This window comes from Fundulus heteroclitus, chromosome 6 (genome assembly GCF_011125445.2).
Source record: "Fundulus heteroclitus isolate FHET01 chromosome 6, MU-UCD_Fhet_4.1, whole genome shotgun sequence".
Classification (NCBI taxonomy): domain Eukaryota; kingdom Metazoa; phylum Chordata; class Actinopteri; order Cyprinodontiformes; family Fundulidae; genus Fundulus; species Fundulus heteroclitus.
The window spans coordinates 8,272,926-8,295,538 of record NC_046366.1 but is presented as its reverse complement, the minus strand read 5'-3'; the positions used below and the strand labels follow the sequence as shown (position 1 = coordinate 8,295,538).

At 41.5% G+C, this 22,613-nt stretch overlaps 1 protein-coding gene across 1 annotated transcript in view; it reads right to left on the bottom strand.

Annotated features, from left to right (window-relative positions):
• LOC105930299 (abl interactor 1) overlaps positions 1-22,561 on the bottom strand; it is a gene marked incomplete in the record, with an annotated part of 26,188 nt that extends 3,627 nt beyond the window's left edge. Inside the window, 3 exon segments of the mRNA XM_036137976.1 lie at positions 4,503-4,679; positions 13,516-13,683; positions 22,256-22,561. Of these exon segments, the coding sequence (XP_035993869.1) occupies positions 4,503-4,679; positions 13,516-13,683; positions 22,256-22,372 (462 nt within the window).
• Positions 22,562-22,613: the final 52 nt, after the last annotated feature.

Genomic DNA, 22,613 nt, shown 5'->3' with positions numbered 1-22,613 from the left:
TTAAGGTGAGGACAAAACTGAGCACTGCTGCAGAGGTCACAGAGGTTTACTGACATTTAACGCTCACCCATAGCTATCCTGATCTAAAAGAACGACAGTAGTTAGTTCATATGAAAACCTACGCAGTGGACCTGAAAGCCGAACCTTTTACAACCTGCAAGTAAGACGCTAGAAGAGCTGAACCAAAAGAGAGCTTAAAACTGTCTGTAACTTTCTGTAATTGTAACTTGGTCCTGCGTCGGTGAACTGCCACCAATGGGTAGAATCAGTTTAGTAGGAACAAAGATGAGAAGCCGTGGCCAAAATAATACGCTCACTTTGACTCTATTCAACATACAGAGGAGAAGAAAGAGACAAAGCCGACTCTTACCTTGGCTTTAAGCCACTGAGTGCAAGCAGGTGAAGAGGAGACAAACAAGTTAGAAAGCTTGGTTAGAGGTTTAATAAAGCAACACAGTTTCTTAGTAACGAGTGAAAGAAATGAGAATTTATGCATGAAAAACGGCAATTCTTCAGTTAGTTCTTACATCCAACGCAGAAATCTGAAGAACGGATGAAAAAAGTGTATTTTTAGGGGGAAATATCAAATGAACGAACAGAAAAATCAACTCCAAACTCAGTTTAACCTTCGTATATTCATTTTTATACCCATGCGTTTGTACCCATGTAGGTTTATTTCTCTTAGCGGTTAACTAGTTTGATGAATTATCAACATAAAAAGCTAAAACAATGTTAAAAATATCACATGTAATTATTTTCAGCCAGACTTTCTAAAATGTTGGTTTTGATCCACACAGTTAGAAAAGATGAATGATAAAGTAAATGTAAACCATTTGCCGCCTTACAGATTTATTCCTGGTTTGGCTTTTTTATGTCACTTAAGTGTTTCAGATCAAGCTAATTTTAATATCAGACAGATATGAGTAAATACAAGTTGTCGTTAAATTAGGATTTCATTTATTAAGGAAAAAACATCAACATGTCCCTATGTGAAAATGGCATTGTTACCCTTGTTAAACTTTGAACTAAATGTAATTAATCACATTTTAGCTTTAATTTCACCAGACTTGCCCAGGCAGGACAACATTTAGTGGCCGCATAAGTAATACCCAAATCTCAATCACTTTAAAACAGATGACAAAGGCAGTGGAATCTATCAGCGTGGAAACGCTTAAATAACAATTCCTACGGATCTGAGGCTCCTCATCAAGAGCCACTATCCATAAATGGAGAAAATATGGAACAGCGGTGAAGTGGCGTTTAGAGTCAAAAACCTATATTGACCCTAAAGAAGCAACAGGTCCTGTCTCACATTTCCCAGACAACATTATAACGATCCCAGAAGCTTTTGTGAAAACGTTCTGTGGACTGACCAGACATGCTGGGAGGCGTCGAACGGCGTCGAACGTAAAACTAACTCACCGTCTTAGAACGTGAAAGCAACGCAGAATGTGGCCCAGTCTTTTCAACAATAATCCTTTTATGTCAATGTCATTACTTTTGAGATTGTTTGGAGCTGAAATGAAAACTGACGTACAAATCCGATTAACTGCGCAACTGTAGGCAAAGTGAAATAAAACGGCTCTGACTTAGTGAGGCAACGACTCCATTAGACCTCTGAAAGTCTTCTCTGGTATTTCTGTGTTCCTATTTTTAGTCCTGTTTGCAGTACACAGTATACATTTCAGCAAGATAACACGTTCTCTCACACTGCCACGGTGGGCCATTTTCATAATTGGCCGCACCCTGTGAACAAAACCATCCGGGTAAAAGTATAAAGTTTGGATTGGTTTTTAAAACGTCCTTCATGTCGCCCTACCCAAGCTAAAGGACGCAAATGGAAAATATGATAAAGCCTAACAGGGCAGCAGAGCTTTATTTACCGTTTCTCAGATTCCTGCAGTTAGCTAGCAGCTAATGCTAACTGAGGGAACATTTTGCTCGAGGTTTGCTGTCTTTAAAAGTCTGCTTTATATGTTTAACTTCAGACCAGCAACATTTTTGGGATTACCAACAACGTCTCCAAGGGTCTGCGTTAGCTCGGCTGGTAAGTCAAAGTTAAACAAGCCTGAATGGGTTAGAAAAGCTAATATTTAATTAGCGTGAAACTAGGAGGTAAACTGATCAAACAACGTCCTTCAAACCTTCACAATTAGAGCTTTAAGTGTCTATATGGTGTTCTGAATTTCAGATAGTGTGGTTTAAAGCTCATTAAACCAGTCTGAGCGGTAGTTTTGTAGCTAAGCAAAACAGTTAGGCACACATTGTGCTGCCAGCATGTCTCAGGCAACGTCAACCTTCTGTTAAATGTCAGCTGTGCTCCACAGATTTGGGCAAAATTGATTCAAATCTGTTTAGAAATATTCTTTGGCCTATATTCGCTGGTATGTGTTTTTTATTTCAGAGCTGTATTTTTACTGTGAAATACTGTGATAACATACGGATCATGCTTTTCCTGGTAGATGTTAGTCTTAGCCCGTTGCCCATCCTCGTCTGAGCTACTGTTTTTCTCCATATGCAGTTTGACGGATGAGGCCCGCTAAAGAGTCGTAAGCGTTGCTATAGGACAAGAACCACGATGGCCTGTGAGGTCATAAATAACAGCAGACAGTCTGGGGAGGCTGCAAAGTGTTTGACAATCTGTCACTGTGGTAACTCCCAGTAATGTCTACGAAGGTTATTGTAGTGGAGAGAAGAGCTCAGTCAACACTCAGCATGTGTGAGTGTCTGAATTCCCAGCTCCTTTCTTTTGTTTTTGGCTGAGCTATCCTGGTGATGGGGAAAAAAAGGAGGTAGACGGGTCACGATAAGGCCTTCAGAGCTCGAGGGAATGCGCCACAGCTTAAAGGAAACGGGCTGGAGGGACGGGCCGCTAAAAAGCAGCGAACACACGATGGACGTATGAAAGGAAAATCGATAGACATGTGGTGCAAAAGAATAAAAAAGAGTCGATAAAAAGGTCAATAGAAGAACAGTTTTTTTTCTTTTTTCAATCTTAGCCTATCTAGGTTAATATTACAGTCATTACATCCTCCCAACCAATCACAAACGCAGACCCAGGAACGCTCCATCACCAAGCTCCGCCCCCTTCAAAGAGTACAGAGAGCACACGTTCATTATTCTTTTTTAAAAAACTTTCAGTTTTGATAAGAAGTTGTTTGAACAAAACGGAAGTCTGAATTCAGTGTTTGTGTGTTCTGCATCTAAAACCAGGTCATTAAGCAGCAGCTTAACATGGCCAGTGGTGCGCTTAAAATATATGTTTTGAATTTTTTGGATTATTATTGGTATCGATCAATATGCTTTTTTTCCAATATCGTCCAGCCCTACTTATACCACAGCATATTTCAGTGTTTACAATGCTTCTGAACGACGTGTATGGAGGACAGGGCATGGCAGGGCTTGGATATGTACTTCTGTCCACACTCATCTATTTAAATGCACATCCACACACAGCTGGGCGGGGAAAAAAAGAATGAATGAATAAAAAGATGCTATAGGAGACCATGGTCTGCAAAACAGACGCATATCTATTTAAACGCAGAAAACAACGACCAGCTTTCCTGCGCCGCCACTGATCTGCACTGATTTCTACAGAGATCCATCATCTCTTGTGTCCATGAACGACGGCTGATTTGCATAGCCAGCCATGCCAAATCTGCCTCAGTGTGAGCCAGCTCTCAAAGGAGAAGACAGTGGCTTTTGAATTTGAATCAGCGGATGTTTGAAAATCGGCAGCCAGCCGCTATCTCAACAGAGACAGACCCAGGGGGGGGGGCGGGAGAACGATGCCTAGGCCGAATCAAACACATTACCCACATGACCGGTTGTTCGCACAAACGCACGGCCTTCAAAAACAGAGGAAGAGATGGCGAGACGAGAGGATGGATCATGGGGAGACAGGATAAAAAACTTCAAAAATGAGACGGAAGAAGGCTGAAAGATTCCGTTTTCTATGGTTCAACAGTGAATTTGATGCTGTGAGTAACACTTGGCAAAGATGTCTCCATCAAATAACTTCTGGCTTCAGACTTTATTGGACCTACAAAAGGCAGTTTGATGGGTAAAGCTGTTTGTAGCCAGTCAGCAACCTGCTTAGCATACTGGTCTTAAACTGGTGAGAGCTACAATCAGGCTTTCTGCACATTTTAATGTCAGAATAAAGACTGTCCCATATATTGATGTCCAGAGTTTTCGGTCATTTCTTCGGGACATTGCTAAAAAGTGTGAGCAAAAAGCAACACCACGAATTTATGTCAGATATCTTTACAGGGTCGGGGCTTTAAATATGGAACCTGTAAGAAGACTGGATGGATGGATGATGATTTTATGCCACGGTCAACGTTAGTAAATTATGAAAGTCCAGTGACACTAACTAATTATGTGCACAAACCTATCCTAAGTGTCAGTGTCATGCCATCAAATACAAAGGACTAGAGAAAAAAAAGCTTTGGTTTTGTTAGCCTTGATTTGCAGCTCAACACTTTTAAGTCTGCTCTTACTTTGACACCGTGCCCCACGTCATCCAGCAGCGTGTAGTCGATGGGTTTCCGGATGTACCGAACGGGCCGCTCCATGTTCGCCGGAGCGATGATCTTGTGGGTGCGAGAGGTGTTCTTGTTTGTGGTCAAGATGCCGATTTCTCGACGCGCCACCTTCTCCTTGTGGATGTCCACCGTCTGCAAAAGGGAGACGCAAAACATTTAGCTAACTGTTGGTTTTGAGACGCACATTTCTACACAGGTAAAAACTAAGAGGATGGAGAACAAGACTCCCCGGAGCGCAGATCTCTGACAATCTGATAACATTACTGACACCCGTGAAATTGGCCCAGCATAGAAAGCACTGTAACAAGCACCGCACGCTACCAGCACCTCAAATCATCCTCCAGAGCTGTGATGGGGTGAGTTGATATAATGCATCCGCCCAGGACTCAGCATGTCAGGGTAGACCTGCAGTTTATAGTGAGGTGAGCTGATAGGCCATCCCTGCCCTCTGTCCACAATCTGTGTGCACTGAATGAGGGGGGCTAAAACACTGAAATGCTGCTAAGATAATGCACTTCATATCATTGCTCTTATCTGAGTGTTTTTATCGATTTTTGTTTTCCATTATCTATTTAAGCATCTTTTAAAGTTATAGTTTGCAGATCCCAAAGAATGCTGCCTTAAATTACACAAAAAAATGATTGGCATGAAATGAAAACCTAATAAAATTCTTTCATTTTAACTGGAATGTATTATGGATCTTTACACCTCATATATCAAGATCCTTCAAAACTAAATAAATGAAGACTTCAGGTTGTATATTGTCTTTTTTAAGCACAATTAAAAAAAATAAAAAAACAGTAAACAACTAATAGATTTGTTGTTTTTTTCTGGAGCAATTTTTCCACAGATCCGCATCAGCCTCTCACCAGGGCTAATTGAAAATACCAATGACCTACATCTCCTCTAAGGCTTTAGTCATTATCACTCGCAGCAGTCTCCTGCATGAACTGGCCCTCAATCTATGAATGATGGATGAAACTGGAACGGCTGAGTGATGCATAGAGGAGGAGAGGCAGGACTAAGGAGAGCATAGGGAAAATGAATGAGAGCCATGGAAGCACGGCTTGCTTTTACAATAGTAAAAACAGCCAGCACCCTGTTCTCTGGTTTTCACCAAATCTTAAAATCTGGTTAACACCTCAGATGTATCACAACAGACAATATAGGGTTGTTGGCTTTTATTTTTATTTGTTTTTTTGTCAAAGTCTCTAAGTAGAGACATAGAGGTAGATTATGTGAAAAACAAAGTGCAAACGGCGCTATTTTCATACAAGTTACAAAAATAAAAAGGAACTATGTAGCCTGCTGCTCTGGAGAAATTACATCTAAGTAAACACAATGTCCAGGAGAAATGTAGCAGCCATAATTTTAAGGAAACAAATTTAGCTGCTCATCAGCATAAAATGGGTAAAAGGTCTATTCCTAAACAAACTGAAGTCCATAATTTGGAATATTACACACAAAATGAATAGATTAAAGACTGCTACTGGTCTTCTAGCAGGGAGTCGATGTGCATACAAGCTTATCTTAAAGGTCTTATCTCACTCATATGCATGTTTTGTGTATTTTGAAGCTAAGAATATGATTTTGATACCAGGGAAATCGGTTTAGAAAAAAGCAATAACGTGAACAGTAGCCAAAGATACCAAAGGGTTTTTTCAGACAGGTTGAGAATGATTAAGACGATGTTAATGCTTTCGTCTGGACACGCGAGAGAGTGTAAGAGCCACAAAACTAGGAAGATTACGCTGACTAAGCAGCCCACGCTTGGCTGATCTAAACTGCTATGTTGTCACTTGTAGTAACTTTGATTATTCTGCTAGATTAAATGAGCCTTTTATGGGTGTTTAGCAGAGAAATTCATTTTCTGTTGTATCTTTATGTTTAGAAAGTTCATTATTCTTCTGGCTGGTAATTTTTCACCCGGAGCAGCAGTGGTAATTACAGCAGGCTCCTAAACACGGCCCTTTATGGCCACAAACATAGGGGCAATGGGCTGAGAATGATTACCACCCTTTGACGGTTCTAATAAGACTGGTTGAAGCATTTGTGAAGAAATTTACTGGATAAGATGGCTGTATGTTGGCCAGTTTAGAGCATAACACTGCTTTTCCCGCTACACCGGACTCAACCCTGCCAGCGGAGCGGTCCTGCCTCAGAGACTGAAATTTCCCTGTATATTCACTAGAGTTGTCAAAATAATTGATATCTCAATCTATTATCAATACTAAAAAACTAAGATACTAATTTGCATCAAAATCACTCTGAATTTTCCATTCACATATATATCAGCGACACTCAGCCCCTCCCCTCAATGCAACTGCCCAGCTGACCAAAGTAAGCTGCTGCTGGAAGATTTAAACTTCACCAGAAAAAATACACCTAAGGCCACCTTTAGCTGACAAGGCAGACAAATGTTTTCTTCTGAGGTACTTTCCCTATGAGGTAGATGAATAGGAAAAAAAACGCAACGCTGAATGAGTCCACATGCTACGCTAACACTACAGGCTAACGCTACAGCACTGATGTTTGAGAGCAACTTAAAAATCCCAGGAAAATGACAATCGGCTGACTGCTCAGTCAGCAACTCATTTGTTGAGTCGTAAAGGCGTTGTGGGCTAATGTGGCTAATAATAAGACAGGTTATGCTGGAGCCAGACAAAAGCTGATTATTAGAGCGAAAGGGAGTAGAAACCTGTAGCAACCTACCCTGCTGCTGAAGCTGATTACTACAGAAAACATAATGCAAACAACAAAAATCATATTGGGCTGCTGACAAATACATTTGCATGGACCAGATCCGTGTTTGTTTTGAAACACAATTCATTTTATCTTAGAATGGTCCTTTTCTTGTCCTTCCATAATACAATATATTTGTATCAACATGAAATTGACAGGCAAATGGAAGCACACAGTTGGATACTTAGGATAAGCAATTACAATAAAATTAAAGAATTTCATGACTGAATCAAAGGTGCACCTTATACATGATTAAAGTTGTGCTTATTGACCAATTTTACGTGGTACAAAGCGCTCAAAAATCTGTTAAAATGTGTAAGTAGGACTTTGCCAAGCAACGTTCAATGGTTATTCGGAGCATTACGGTACACTGTGTCACTACCATTGATCTCTATTTATTCACTGGAGTGCTGATTTGCCCGAAAAACTGAAGTCTGGCCGCCATCTTGCTACTCCCTACTCTCACAGAACCCCATAGGATTTGGTTGCAACAACAAGCAGTGTTCTGGCTGTGTGAAAACGTTTCACAGATAATTTTACAGTCAGTGGATGTACAAGCACTATCTACTACTAGGTAATTATGTGCTGAAATATTTTGCATGTTATATATATATATATATATATATATATATATATATATATATATATATATATATATATATATATAACATGCAAAATATTTCAGCACTTGACTTTCTCAGTACTTGATAGTTTTAGTACATAACATAAAGTCTTAAGCCCCCCTTCCCCCGAACATGAGAAAATCCTCGTTATTCGATGTTGTAGCACACATATTCCCTAGTTACTGGGGGGAAATAGGGAGTACCAATATGGCTGCTGGTGGCTTCACAGTGAGGTGTACTACCAACGGCTTATCAGCAATCCAGTGAATAAATAGAGATCAGTGGTCACTACCTGATCGGACCCCTGAGCTGTCTACAAGACTGCCTGACTGTAATGTCGAAATTAGAAGTGCATTCAAGACTCCCACATACTCAGGTGTACTTCACTCCGCGTGTACCTGATGCGTACTCAAGGCGGACTATGCGTGGACTCCGTGCATACAGGTACGTGTCACACTATAAACTTCTCTGAGGCAACAAGTTTTTACATCAAACTGTTTTATATGTGACACCGAGCTTGATACGCCGAGCTGCTACAAGCAAGTGGTCACAAGTTCTCGCCGCACACCTGTTCTTACTGACAGGTGTGCAGCGGGAGCCTGCAGAGTCCGTGCAGCTCACAGTATATGCACCATATGCCCAAGTATGTGGGATCCTTTAGGCAGCCTGCACCCGGGGTATACACTCTAGCAACAATAAACCTAGAAAGTTACATTTATATTGGCCTTATGTTAGAAACAGGGCAGTTTAGTCCAACTACTCTGTCCTCCTGACAGAGATGGATTGCTCTCCCTCTCAGGAGAGAGCTGTGTACATGAAGGGGCGGAGTGATATTACACACTTGGGAGGAATATTTAATGCGCCATATAATCCGGTGCTTCTTATATGTGGATAAATGCGCACGAAGACACGTTAATTCACTGTGTGCCTTATAATCCAGCGTGCTTTATGGTCCAAAAAATCATATCATAATCATTATTTTTGCTCTTAACCCGTGTCTTAAAATAGTGGTATCAGGTATATTCCTTATTGTTTGTATCACGACAACCCTGATATTCTCACTCTCTTTAATGTTCCCACAAACCCACAACCTCCATACATCTCAGTGTGGTGGCAATATAGGGTTTGTCCTCTCAGAACATCATTTTACATATGGTGAATGCTTTTGCCACCCAGCTTCAAATGCTATTAAAAATGTGTTTTCACATGCTTATCTTGGTCTAAACCCATCTGAATTGTACGTGTTTTATTGTTCCTGTTATATTTTGACGGAGTAAAAATAGCTAGGACAGGACCCTATAAGTGAAACGGAGTAAAGCTCAGTGAAATAAAAAAAAACAAGAGGTGCATTTCAGATTTTTAAGACCTTGGTTACCGTGTGAAATGATCAGTCGGTAAAATCAGGTTTGTCTTTTTTTGCAATGGCAGCAGATTAAAAGCCTCCCCTCTCTAAAAAGAACAACGTAAGACAGCTTCGGTTCGCAAAGCTGCAGAAAACATAAAAATTGCGAACTTCAAGGAGCTAAAGCTATGTTGTGAAGAAGAGTGGATTAAATATTTTAAACAACGATGTGGAGACATTTGAGCTCGTACGGAAGATGATTATTAGCTATTGCTCCAAAGAAATACCGACTCATTGGGTGGCTCATAAAACGTCATATTGTTGTTCAGCTGTTGCATTTATCGGGCTGATAAGGAATGGGTGGTTCTTTATTCTGTCCAGATATGTAAAATCTTTCTATTGAAGGGGAGATCTCACTTCAGATGAATGCAAATTTCAAAACACTTAATACATGTGTTAGGATGATTTTGTATTATTTAGTATGTAGGAAAGAGTGGATGGTTTTGTTGAATGTTGTCAATTTGACCAGCAAATGCCTTTGACCGAGTGCTCAATGTGAGTTAAATATAGAGAACCAGCTGGGCCCTTTCTCAGGAGAGGAAACCAAAGTTACACACCCAGCTTCAGCTGGGAAGTAAGAGAAAAGAGCCGCCCATTTCCTGTCAGTAATAGACGAGCTGAGGTGAAGATACGACAAAGCGAGAAAAACAAATAAGAAGAGATAGGGAAAGACTGCAAGATCAGAGACAGAAGCGTGATGTAGAAGAGGATTCTTATTATGTTACGGTTAAAGAAGCAATGAAGACGAGAAAATAATAGAAGGGAAAACAGTAAGAAGATTTACTAACAGGACATAAAACTATTCAAACACTCAGTTCTTAGCAACAACAGCTGATGTAGACGTCCATCCTGTGTGTGTGCTTCATTTCAACAACAGAACAAGCAACCCTGAAACACTGCACTGACTGCCATGTTTCTACATTTCCTCAGAGCAATCGTTGCTAAAGGCTGGAAGATACATGGTGATCTGTGTCAAACTTCAATCTAGACGTAATGACTGTTACCTAATCACTGACGACACGACTCCGTCTCCCCTTCCTGTACACTCTCAATCTCATTTTCCTTTGTAATCTTCACTCTCGTAGGCATCTGTCTGCCTGCTGAAGCTCTGCTGTGTGTTTCTGGGAGCAGGAGTAATGATCACTGCTGGATCTCACGCTTCGGTCTAATAAATCTTTTTAGAAAACAATTCCTCGCTGCCACAAAGTAGCTAAATATGACCAATTGTTGTTGGTGACGGAAAACTAAGGTCTAAGACAGGATAAATTCTATCGACCATTATAAATGTAACAAAAGTTTTTAGGGACAGTTTTTACTTTGGAGCTAAATTTCTCAGCTAATAAGGCCCCCAGCAAGTCGGTCCTACACTGAGACGGCTGGATCACCTGAAACTGCGGTAATGGATGACAGTTATGGGAGGAATAAAGAAAAAAAAAGCTTCCTGCCACTGAGCACTAAAGCGTTCCATTGTAAGCGCGCGTTCGTTTCGTCTACATTTTCACCCAGATATTTTTAGGAACAAATATCCAATCCCATTTGTGATTCACGTCTCCGCTTTAGATGGTGTATTGATGTAGCCATTTTTTTGTCACAGCTTCCTCTGTTGTGGGCTTTTTAAATGAGGCTGGGACTTGGCAGCGATGCTTGGCTTCCTTCTCGCTCTAATCTCATTTTAACCGTTTCAGCTGAACTGAACTTCAAGTTCAAATTTAATTCCTTGGACACAAAAACACTTGAATGCTGAATCAAAGCCAGAAATGCCTGTCTTCGATGCCTGAGAAGCGGCGGTCAAAAGTATTAGTATCCCATGTGCGGTTTCCGTTTATTCTAACCTTACAGACGCATTTTCAAAGGATTTTATATGATAGAACAAAACAACGAAGCAAATAATTATTATTAGCGAAAGAAAATTATAAGTGGTTTAAAAATGTGTTTTGCAAATAAAAATCTATAAAGTGTGGCGTGCGTTTCTTGTCCAAAACTTTTGCTGCAATTACAGCTTAAAGGAGCTAAATTTCACCACTAGGTACACTGTTGAACACTATCTGTGGACCAAATCAAGCCACGCCTCTCTCTACCTCCAAAATCTAAGCAGACCAGTTATCCACTTCAAATTTCAATTATTTTCCAGTTGTGTCTACTTCGTGAAGCCCTGTCTGCCTCATGTTGCTCTAGAGCGTGCTGTTCATGCCTTCATTACATGTCGCTTGGATTACTGCAATTCTTTGTATCGTGGGCTCGATCAGGCTTCCTAAGCGCATATTTGTAAAAAAAGATAAAATAAAATAACAGCAAAACTGCATCACTTTACGGAGGAACATTTCAAGTGAAGAAGTACGGTAAGTAAGTTGTAACTTTATAATGTTGTTAGCAAGAGAACATTTTGACCAGCAGGGTATGCACTGCACCATATTGCTCCAACGCTGCGCTGATGGTGGCATTTTAGGGCAGGGAGGGGCTAAGCCCGGCGTGGCAGCTGTTCACATGCACGTACACGCACACTCGGCCAGCCCAGCCATGTAAACAAGAGACTGCAGAACAACACAGAGATGCGGTGTGATGTCATACCATACAACCTGGAATATTCCCTTTAGCTCTTCACAAAACTATTTTTTAGTTCTTTCTATCTAAAATAATGTAATTTCGCTTATTGCTCCTTTAAAGGCTTTTAAAGTCCTGTTTCCCACCGTTTCACACATTTAGTAACCTTACCTTTGTGCAGTAGTAGTTCAAGCCCAGTCATATTGGATGGAGAGCCCATGCAAACAGGTATTTTTAGGTCTTGCCTAACACATGGACATGGGTGTTATGGGGGTTTAGGGTCACTGTCCTGCTGGAAGGTGAACCTCCACCCCAGTTTAAAATCATTGGCAGCCTCCAACAGGTTTTTTTCCAGAACTGTCCTGGAATTAGCTCCACCCAGTTCCTCTGACCAGCCTGTCTGTCCCTGCCTGTAAAGAATAGCACCCCCATTAATCACCAAGTGGATGCCACTTTTTTTATCTAGGCCCTAAAAGTTAAACTACTGTCTCATTTTGACCGAAGCATGTGCTTCCATCTCTCCCCAGCATCGACGGTGGCAAACTGCAATCCAGACTTCTGTTGGTTTTCTTTAAACTATAGTTTTGTCCTTCCCACGGTCACATAAGGACCGGATTTAAAGACCGTCTGAGCTGTGGATCTCGGGTGACTTTTGTAGGTAACTGGTTGAACTGGAATTTACCTCAGGACTATCAGAGTAAACGGGATTGAATATAAATACACAACCTTTCAGGAACCTATCTGTAAAACCTACTGAAAACCTCGCAGGTATTCACGACTGTTAATCTATCACACAAAACCAAAGCATCAAAATAAATAACCGTTGTAATGTGACAAAATGAGAAAAAGTCAGAATAAATATGAGTTAACTCACCCAATATGAGACCGCTCTAACTTATGTGCCAGATTTATTGGTTGATATGGACACACAATAATAGTTAGATAGGTCTTATATTTAAATGTCCTTAAAGATTACATTTGTCCCCACATAAAACATTCAAAGAGTCTGGCTAATATCTGACACACAGCTAATAATTTATTTCAAATCTGTACATTTGCTCTTAGCCTAAATCACAAGTATGAAAACCCCCATCTTTTAAGGATCATTACCACACTAATTGCGTGAAATTACAGTCCAGTGAGCATACTGACTGGGAGACTTCTGCACTGGATGGCTGGTCAGAGTTACGGTGCGGTTAGCACCGAGGCCTATAAAACGGGAAGCAGCAACATCAAGAGGGGGACCAGATACAGCGCCGAGCATCTTTAATGCGTCGATAAAGGCGGCGCATTGTGCTTCGCTGGACCGCGTCTAACGCCACTCTATCCTGCAGCGGGAGGTGAAAATGCAAAACAGATAGAGAGAGAGTGCTGGTGTCAGGAGTTTCCTTCATTCCTGACAGGCTTAATGAAGCTCAGAGGGAGGGGACGGGACATTCACTGACTGACACAGCGGAGACAGAGAGAGACAAAGAGGAGAGAGAAAGTGTGGCATGCCTTCCATCATACATCATCTAACTTCTGGTACAAGGCACAGTATCTGAAATGTTTCCTGCCGAATTGATCAGAAACTACTCAGGTGCAGCTAAAGAAACAAAGGAACGATTGAGGTTTTTTTTTTAACCTGGCCTGAGGCCAAGGCTGCTGCTGCGGTTTGTACCTGGGAGATGTGGTTGATGGAGGACTCCATGCGTCGCAGCTGCGAGGCCTGGATGTCCAGCAGCTGCAGCACATTATTAGCTAAGGCATTGATCTGGTAGGCAACACTGGCCAGAGACTGGGTGGTGTAGGCTTTGGTCTCCTCCAGGGCTTTCTTTTTGTCTTGAGCCTGGCAGAGAGAGGAACAGAAAGCAGAAGTTAGGAAAAAAAAAAAAAAAAAGGAAACACTGTGGATGGACGTGTGGGTGAACGAAAATGGTGAAGCCAAGCAGAGGAAACGCTGTACTCGCATTTTTACTCTTGTCAGTTTGTTTTGTTTGTTTAAGCCGAGAGTCTGGAGAGCGGAATCTGACAGGACCATTCAGTCCCGGCTGTTTTCAAACTGCAAAGCCCCGTTGAGCTCTGAGGAGAAGTGAAGACAAATATGCCAGACTTCAGAGGAATGACTATGTGGGAGACAGCGCAGCCAGGACATTTCACTACACAGCTCTGGGTAAGCCAGGTTGGCAGCGTGGGACAGGTGCATGGTGGGAGTTAAGCCCAAAGTGCAGGAATGCCAGGACTTTTTTCTTTTTTTCTTTTTTTTATGGGTTCCCAAATCTCCACCCGGCTGCACGAACCATCTGTTTCTGGATGTCTCTGCATAGCATTGGGATTGAGTGGACATATTTATAGTTTGGAAACAAAACAGGGATAATGCAGCCACACACAGAGAGGCAGTCTAACAGGGGACTGCCAAGTCCATTTAGGAACCAGGACTTCAGTTATTCCACAGATGTTTCCTATTTGAAAAACAAAAAAAATTGAGATTTGTACACTAAAATGTTGCTTTTCACGGTGGCTTTCGTTGCTTTATTAAATCCTGACAAAAACAGTAAAAAAACAAAGATGTTTGTATATTTATTTACAGGATTAAATCGGATCCATCACAGTATTAACAGACTGAAAGTGAATTGTGGACGCCGTAATTCTACTGGGGTCATTTTTTTAGCTCATTCTTTAGGAAATGTGCCACAGAACTGTTTTATTATTTAAATCACAATTTGACATGTTAACCTAAAAACAATCTGCCTTTAGCTTAAAAGCATTTCACATTTCCGTTTGTCTTTCTAATTTACAGTTCCAAAAATATGGAATAAATAATTTATGATGGGCCATTTCTTTCATTAATTTCTCCAAAATGTATCCTACTTTTACATTGTTCATACACTTGTCTTATTTCCTAACAGAAACAAAGTTGTTGGTTGAATGAAACTCATTTCAAAGTAGGGATGTGAATAATTTGGGGCTTGATTGGCCCTGAGTGCAGACCAGCCGGTCAGAAACCCGCCGGGTTTCTGGCCAGTAAACAAAACACAGTAACAACTCTTCAGTGTGGAAGTTGTTGCTGAGGGAGGAAGGCTCAAAGTTATCTGTCTTCAGTATCAGAGCGGTGTTTAAAAAAATGAAGTCTGGAGAAGCACAAAGATGTAAGATGTTTGAAAGAAGAAAAAAAATTCTCCGTCAAGTCCAGATCTGCGGTTCACTGAGGCTGCATGAGAGCGAGAGAGAGCAAGGCTTTAAGCAGATAACAGGAAGGCTATGGTATGTTGATCCAATTTATCCTTGTGAGTTTTCAACCTCTGACTGTCACAGGAGCAAGCTAGCTTTAGACATATTGGCAGCCTTTCTCACTTAGGTAAGAATCTACATTCTGTAGGGAGAATCCCAATTTATTAACGTTAATATTAGAGTGAACTGCTCTAATATTAAAAAGAGACGTTCACTATCATCTCCATAGTCTTGTCTGTTGATTTTACAGAGACTTCTCATTCAGACACACACAGTGGGACGTGGTCTCTGGATCTAAAATAAACAATGAATGACTGCTCTCAGAAGCAAGCCTTCTTTGAATTCTGTTCTTACATCTTTTTATATTCTACTTCTGAATGAGTAATTATAACTGGCTAAAATTATCCAACTCACCGCTGACCAACATTTGAAAAGCAGTTTAACACCGAGGATAAGAGCAGTTCTACAGCGAGGCTCATCGCTGCAGGAAACTGTCTCATGTTCATTTCCTCCAAATAAGGCTAATTAGTACCTTAAGGAGGTAAAAGCAACATTTTAGTCTGTTCATGCTACATTTGAAGTATTACGTAAAATTGTAAACAGATCTGTGTGGAGCTATGTGGTTCTCTCTCTCTCTCTCTGGCAGGCTGCAGCCACAGGCGCTGCTCATCAGAGGTAATCACCTGGAGCTTAAAAGGAGGCGGGACATTATAGCATTAGCTCACCCCCAGTGGTACCTGACCTGACCTGACCCTGAGATCCTTGCCTTGAAACCACGAGTGTTCCCGCCAACATCACCCAGCAGAAGCCGCCAGCTGAGAAGCACCAAGCAGACCTCCTCTCAGACTGTCAACCATAGCTTTCTGTGTTCGCACTCAAACCTCTTTCGTTGGGTTTGTGACCAGAGCCCTCCCAGTTCCCCCCGGTTTCCACCTTGCACCTCTTTTAATAAAACTCGTTAACTCTGCCTCCATGTTTGCTGTCACGTTCAGCGGCTATGCGGAAATACAAAACCAGACATTTATCTCTTTTTTTAAGCAGAAGGAAGAATTCTGCTGAATGTTCTTTAAAAGATTAAAAACCTGTCTGTGAAAGCGTGTAACTCTCGTACACTGAAAGCAGCTTAAGATCAACATTAAATAGGATGTGCAAACAGTTGTCCTGTTTAGTGGCGCGGCGCTATCTGCCTCCGCCATGACGGCCCGCCCCCTGCACTAATATCTGTTGAAGCGATGCGCTGCTACCTGCAGAGCCCCAGCTGGTTGGGTCTTTCTCATAACCGCTGGATCAAGGGGCCATATTTAAATAGCAAAAATGTTTTCCATGCATGTCTATAGAAAATTATTCTCACAGCAGCACCTGAAAAAATACGCGTTATAGAAATATTGGAAGAAGCAGCTGATCAGTCATGTGAGGTAAACGTAAGCTAAGACAGAACTTATTTTGCATTTGTGTTTCCATCTCCCGCTTTGCACATTATCTTTTCAAGCGAGTATAAACTTTATTTTTCTTCCAAAATTGAGGAAGTTATTTCGCATTTTGCCATTTCCATCAATCTTTTCTAAACATTTTGTGGTTCTTCAAAATGCGCACAAAGAAAACGTTGATAGAAACGCGGCTATTAAAAGCCCGGCTTCCAGTAAAACCCCTCACTTACACGGGGTGAGCTGTAAGTTATACTTCCAATGCTGTTAATTAGAGTTCTTAAAGAAAAATATGAATTACCCAACATTGATATTGACATGTCGATTGTTTACAATTGGAACAGATCTGTTAAAGAATTGACCTGGCTGCAGTCACCCCAGGTTCTTTTCCTGAATAATGTGTTTCTATTGTAGATTTCTGTAGTAATAAAAAGACTTTTGAAATCAAAACTATATTTTAACATATTTAATCTAAAAGGCAGAGGGATGTTTACAGCTTCAGCACTGGACTCTCATACGCAACAACGCAAGAGGTGCCAGAGAGCCCCATTCATTCCTCCCACAGAAATTAAGGACCCATTGTGTCCACTCATTCAGGGGCGTGCCCAGTATATCAGTGTTCTGTTCATCACATTGGTGGAGAACATTATAATGTAATGTAGACGTGTCCTAGCTGACACATCTTCCCCCCATCAGTCATTCTGTCCAATCTTAGTATGTCAGGCTCTGTGTCTCCAGAGTCCCTTGTCTAACTGCAATTTCCATGGTAACTGCCTTTCTCAGCCCAGTCTCTGTAATCCCATAATCCCTAACAAATCTGTACATTATCTTTTTGTGAAAGTTCATAAGACAACAGTAGAGGAAATCGAGACACTTTTCAGTCTTGCAACTGGGCCACAGTAAACATGGACACGGCGTCATTTTGTGATGTGACTTTCAGCGTAAATGAATACGCTGTAATCCAACTTCAGCACAAGGGCAATGAAAAAAGCTCCTCTTTAGAAAGGAAAGTAACTTTAATGTGTGGACACACAAATTACTGTCATATCTGGAAAGTTAGTCATATAAACTCCCACAAACAGCTCTCAAATCACATCACGCTAGGACAGTTATAAATGAAGTTAAACTAGCGGATAATTTGAAGTCATTTCTCTATTTTTCATTTCATTTCCATTAACATGGTCTAAATCTCCAGCAGCCTTCACATCAAAGTTGAAGCAATCGACTTTAATTGGGCTAACAAAGTTCCCAACAGTGATTTTGGAGACAATGAGTTCAATATGCAAATCTGAATTTGGATCATGGAACAAGTAGCGTTTCGCTCCTTTAAACAACGCCGGCCTGGCTGTAATGCGCGAACAACAAAAAGCCTCTAGCGCATTTGAAATCAGCTTTAGTCCCGCCAGTTTTATCTGTGACAGTTTGACAGTTTTTAAAAATGGATTTTTGCAGATATCTGATCTAAGAATAAAACTCCTTCTCTGAAGCGTCACAGACATGATTTACATATCACAGCGGTGCTGTTTGCGTTTGTACAACGAGGCTATTGAAGCTGATGGCGCGACTGTATAAATGCTTTTTCAAATGGCCAACATGCAGGAGGACGCAGAATAATTTGAGATTAAGATGAGCAAATACTAACTGATCTTTCTGCCAGCTACGCCCGGCTTGAACATCATTTTATGACTCACAACAAGAGGCTCGAGTCAGAATACCCAGCAGATAAACTCCTAGTCTTTCTAGGCAGATTATTAACTGAAGCTGGTTTTGCCCACCCTTTACACTCCTCACAGCATATTTTTAAGTGAGTTAATATACATGCATGTCCCCAAAAGAGATTATTATAAAGGAGGTGCCAAAAATGTGAATCTTCATATTGCCCGACCCGCTGGGACACAGAAAGCCTGTGCTTTAAAAGTTGCTCTAGTGCCCCATTCTCCAGATGCACAGAAAATGAGATAAAGATAAGTGCGCAGTCATACTTTGAAAAAAAAATGGGTTAAGAAACAAACCCGAGAGATTACAGTCAGGATGACAAACTGATCAAGATGCATGCTGATTAAACTGACCCATGAGAAACTTTATTACTTATCTGCTTTGCTGTTCTCTATGTGTGTGTCTGCACAGCTGGGATTTAGTTCCCCCATTAAAATGGGCAAGGATGCCAACTGACCTCCTGATATTTGTTATAACAGCTGTATAATATTTGAATAACGTTCACAAGTTACTGATAATTAATAATCAAGCCATGTAGTATATATATTTCGGCCAGAACGTGTAAGTTGCATTACCACTTCCTAAGAAAAGAAGGCATTGGCACGTTATGGGTAAAGTTACACTTTCCTATTATTTAAATTTTGTTTCGGGCGATGTGTTAAAATTTGTTTGAGTGACCGGAGCTGTTTGGTAAACAGATGACTGGAGCTGCTACCCTCCATGTTGATGCTCACTGCTGGTTAGCTGGTTCAACGAGGGCTGTGAAACTTTTCCCAAAATTCAGCTGTTTAGAACACAGATAGTCACAGTGGGGAGGCGAAAGGAGCGCCCTCCATCACTTTTATAAATTATGCTTTTCTGTTTAGAAACAGACTGCAGGCAGGTAACCCAAGCGGATAGGCAAGGCAAGGCAAATTTATATGTATAGCACATTTCAGTACAAAGACAATTCAAAGTGCTTTACATAATTAAAACATAGGAAAATAAAGCAGAACAAAAGCAAGTTGGAATAAATTGTAGAAACACAATTAAACATTGGGAAAATAGAAACTAAAAGCAAATATTACAAACAGTTTGACTACAAAGTTGAACTAATGATGTTTCAGTCATGTCATGCTTTCGGGCCTATACTTTTCATAATGAAATCAAACTTTCAACCCTGTGGATAGCCGCACTGATTATTTTATTACTTAGTATCAGCTAGCCTACTTGTGTTAACCTACAAAAGGCAAAACAGCAAAAAAAAATAACAAAGAAAGATAATATTCTGTGAGACAAACGCTTGAAAACTACTTGTAGATTACTGTGCATATTTCGCTTAGGTCGATGTATTGAAACCAAAGTCAGAATAAACAAAAGTTAAAGATCTGTGGATCTGAAACTGTGGTACTAGGGAGGGCTCGTTTGGGTTAAATATGTCCAAAGTGAACACAAACACGTCCACTTCCAGTTCCAAACTAGAAAACAGTGAGGTTCTAATTGAAATGCTAATAACTATAGTTATTTCTCCACATTTTGTGCAATCAAACGCCTGCTGGAAGTCCACTAACACAGGTTGTAAAGTGCAAGCTGATTGTTTCAGCAGTCAGTTGTAAAAAAACAACAACTTAATTACTGAGATTCATGTAGTCAGCCATATTGGATTCTGAGGTCAGGGTTGGTGAGCATTACATTTAATTTCCCACCTCACAGCTCCAACCATAGGGGCCTTTCTCTTTTACTTACTGAGTTGGAACAGGTTATAAATAGTTTGATAAATACGGTTATGAAATAACATCAATAATGTAACAATAATCAATATTGTTTCTGTAGCAGTAAGGGTAATTGTGGCTTTTCTGTTTCAAATACAAGCAATTAGATCACGTTAAGCTCATGTATAATTACCATAAAGCCAGGGCCTTTTTTTCCTGATAATAACCATACCATGAGAATCTCATCCTACACCCATCCCAAGCACAGATAGAAGAAAAGCCACTAACCCAGGGTTTACAACACACTTGAGTGTTCAGTTACGGAGGAGATTCCTGGTCCTCCGGCGGCTCTGACTGACTTTCATCCAATCAGTAACCTCACATTTACGGCCAAACTGACCACTCAAACTGGACTCGGCAAAAATCTTATTTAGCTCAAAACGTGACCTCTAGTCTACGCATTTAAATTTGAAGAGTGTGCTCAATCCACCGACCCTGCATTGTGTTTCTGACGGGGGGAGCTGGAATGAAGCAAACAGATGTGCTCTCACGGCGAACTGCGGCCGCGGTCTTTCACAGCATGGCAGTGAAAATAATCACTGCCGTGGATCACCGTTCACAGCAGATCATTCAGCCAGCAAAGCCACGCTCGCACACTTGCTGAAAGCCCACTGTGGGGAGCGCAACAATACGAAAGCAAAATCACGGCAATTATTACAATATCAATGTGTGCAATACTGGGTGCTCAAATAACTGCTCGGTTGCAGCGATTAGTGGATTATTATATCTCGGGTGGGAAGCATTCGTCTCCGCATCCCCATTTAGCCGGTCGGATGGGCGCTTCCTTTCCTGGATGCACAAACCTGACATAAGCTTTTAGTGACAGAGACGCAACAATTCACGAAGAGAGCGGGTGTGCAGTCGTCATAATGTTGGAAGAATAGAGAAGATATGGGAAATCGCAAACTATGTGGACATCGCACTATGGAAAAAAACATTTGGATAAATTCCTGGTCGGCGCCAATTTATGGTTTTCTGGTTATGGATTTTCTTCCCAAGGAGGATTACGCATAAAGGAGGACTGCGGCACAGAAATCTCAGGATTGCAAGATTGTCCCATTTAAGCATCAAAGGCAAGCGTCTCGAACTTTTATCTGCTTTTTAATCAACTCAGAAACAGTGCGTCAAATGTCACGCCGTCGACTGAAGCTTTTACAGACCAAAAATAGTGGCAGTGTCTGCATCGGTGCAGATCAAGGAGAGCTCGGAGAGATTCCGATCCGAGGACGATTGATTGGGGCGTCTCTCCTTTTCTTCCCCCCAAATCGATCTTTACTAACACCAAATCATACACTACAGGCCCCAGCAGCTCTACCTCTTTATGCTTTTTCTTCATAGTATTAGTGACTTAACATTCAGAGAGGGAAAACACACTAAAATGTAGGAATACTTGTAATCGGTCTGCGCCTAGCCTTGGATCGCATGAATGTGGTCTTTAGCTATAAATTTTCAGGCTGATGCCGATTACTGATTCATCCTTATTTATGCATATTATGATCAATCAGATTTTTTATCGAACTCAGAAAACGAGTCGATGCACAGTTGAGGCGTTTCTAGATGATAATAAATAAATGATGACAAATACAGCAGAAAACTGGCCGGCCGATCACCGATCAGGGAAATTGGCCGATTCCAGTCTCTAGCTGACGGATTGGTGCATCTCTGCGTAAGACTTGTGTAATGGCTTTACTCTGAAGCAGCAGGCATAAGTAATATATACTAGTGTGGGTAAATGATATGATTACTAGGAAAAAAAACCCACAATGATCACATTTAGGCGAAACGAACGCATCTGTGTCTTTGTTTCTCTCTTTTAAGAACCCGTATTTCAGTCGCAAGTGTGGCATTCATAACGCAGTAATGACGCCTGGACCTTGCCAGCGCGTGCAGTTTGATTCGGGCGAAGAAAGGATGAAAACGTCCAAAGGAAAAATGGGGTCGACATTGTCTGCTGCCGGTACCTATCAGAGGATGAAGTGATAACCCACCCCGTAGCCGTCCAAACGACACACCCTCTGGAAGCCACCGAGAAAAGCCCCCTTTTCTATCGAGCCCCCGGGGCTGCAGGGGGGGGAAACGCCGACAAGCAGCCCTGCCCGAGCCGCGGCGGACAGAAACAGCTCACCGGGAGCCCAGGCCACCGAGCGGTCGGAGAACCGCTTTTATTGCGACCAGCGTTTCCTGTCGCTGTGGTTTCACTCCCCACAGCTACAGCGCCGCAGACACGACGGACAGAGAGAATGAATATATATTATGTATACATGTGCATAAATAATCGCCTTTAGCGGCCTTTACTCACCTGAACATAATTGTTTTCACAGTATTCCGCCACCCGGGACAGGTTCTGATAGCTTTCCACCAGCGCTCTTTGACCGGCCGGGATTTCCTCCTCTAACAGCATTTGTAGCTCTGCCATCTTACATCCCTTTGCATTGCTCTCCTGCCCGTCGTTTTTCTTTTTTTTCTTTTTTTTTTTCAGCGAGGCGAGGCTGTGATGCTGTGCTGTGTTGCTGAGAAAGGGGCTCCCCCGTCTGGCATTGTGGCTCCGCTGGCCTCCGATTCACAACAGTCCGTGACTAATCGCGACTACGTTGTAAACGGCAGGCGCTCATTGGCTCAGAGGCCGAGCGGGGGGAGGAGTTAGCCAATCACATTTC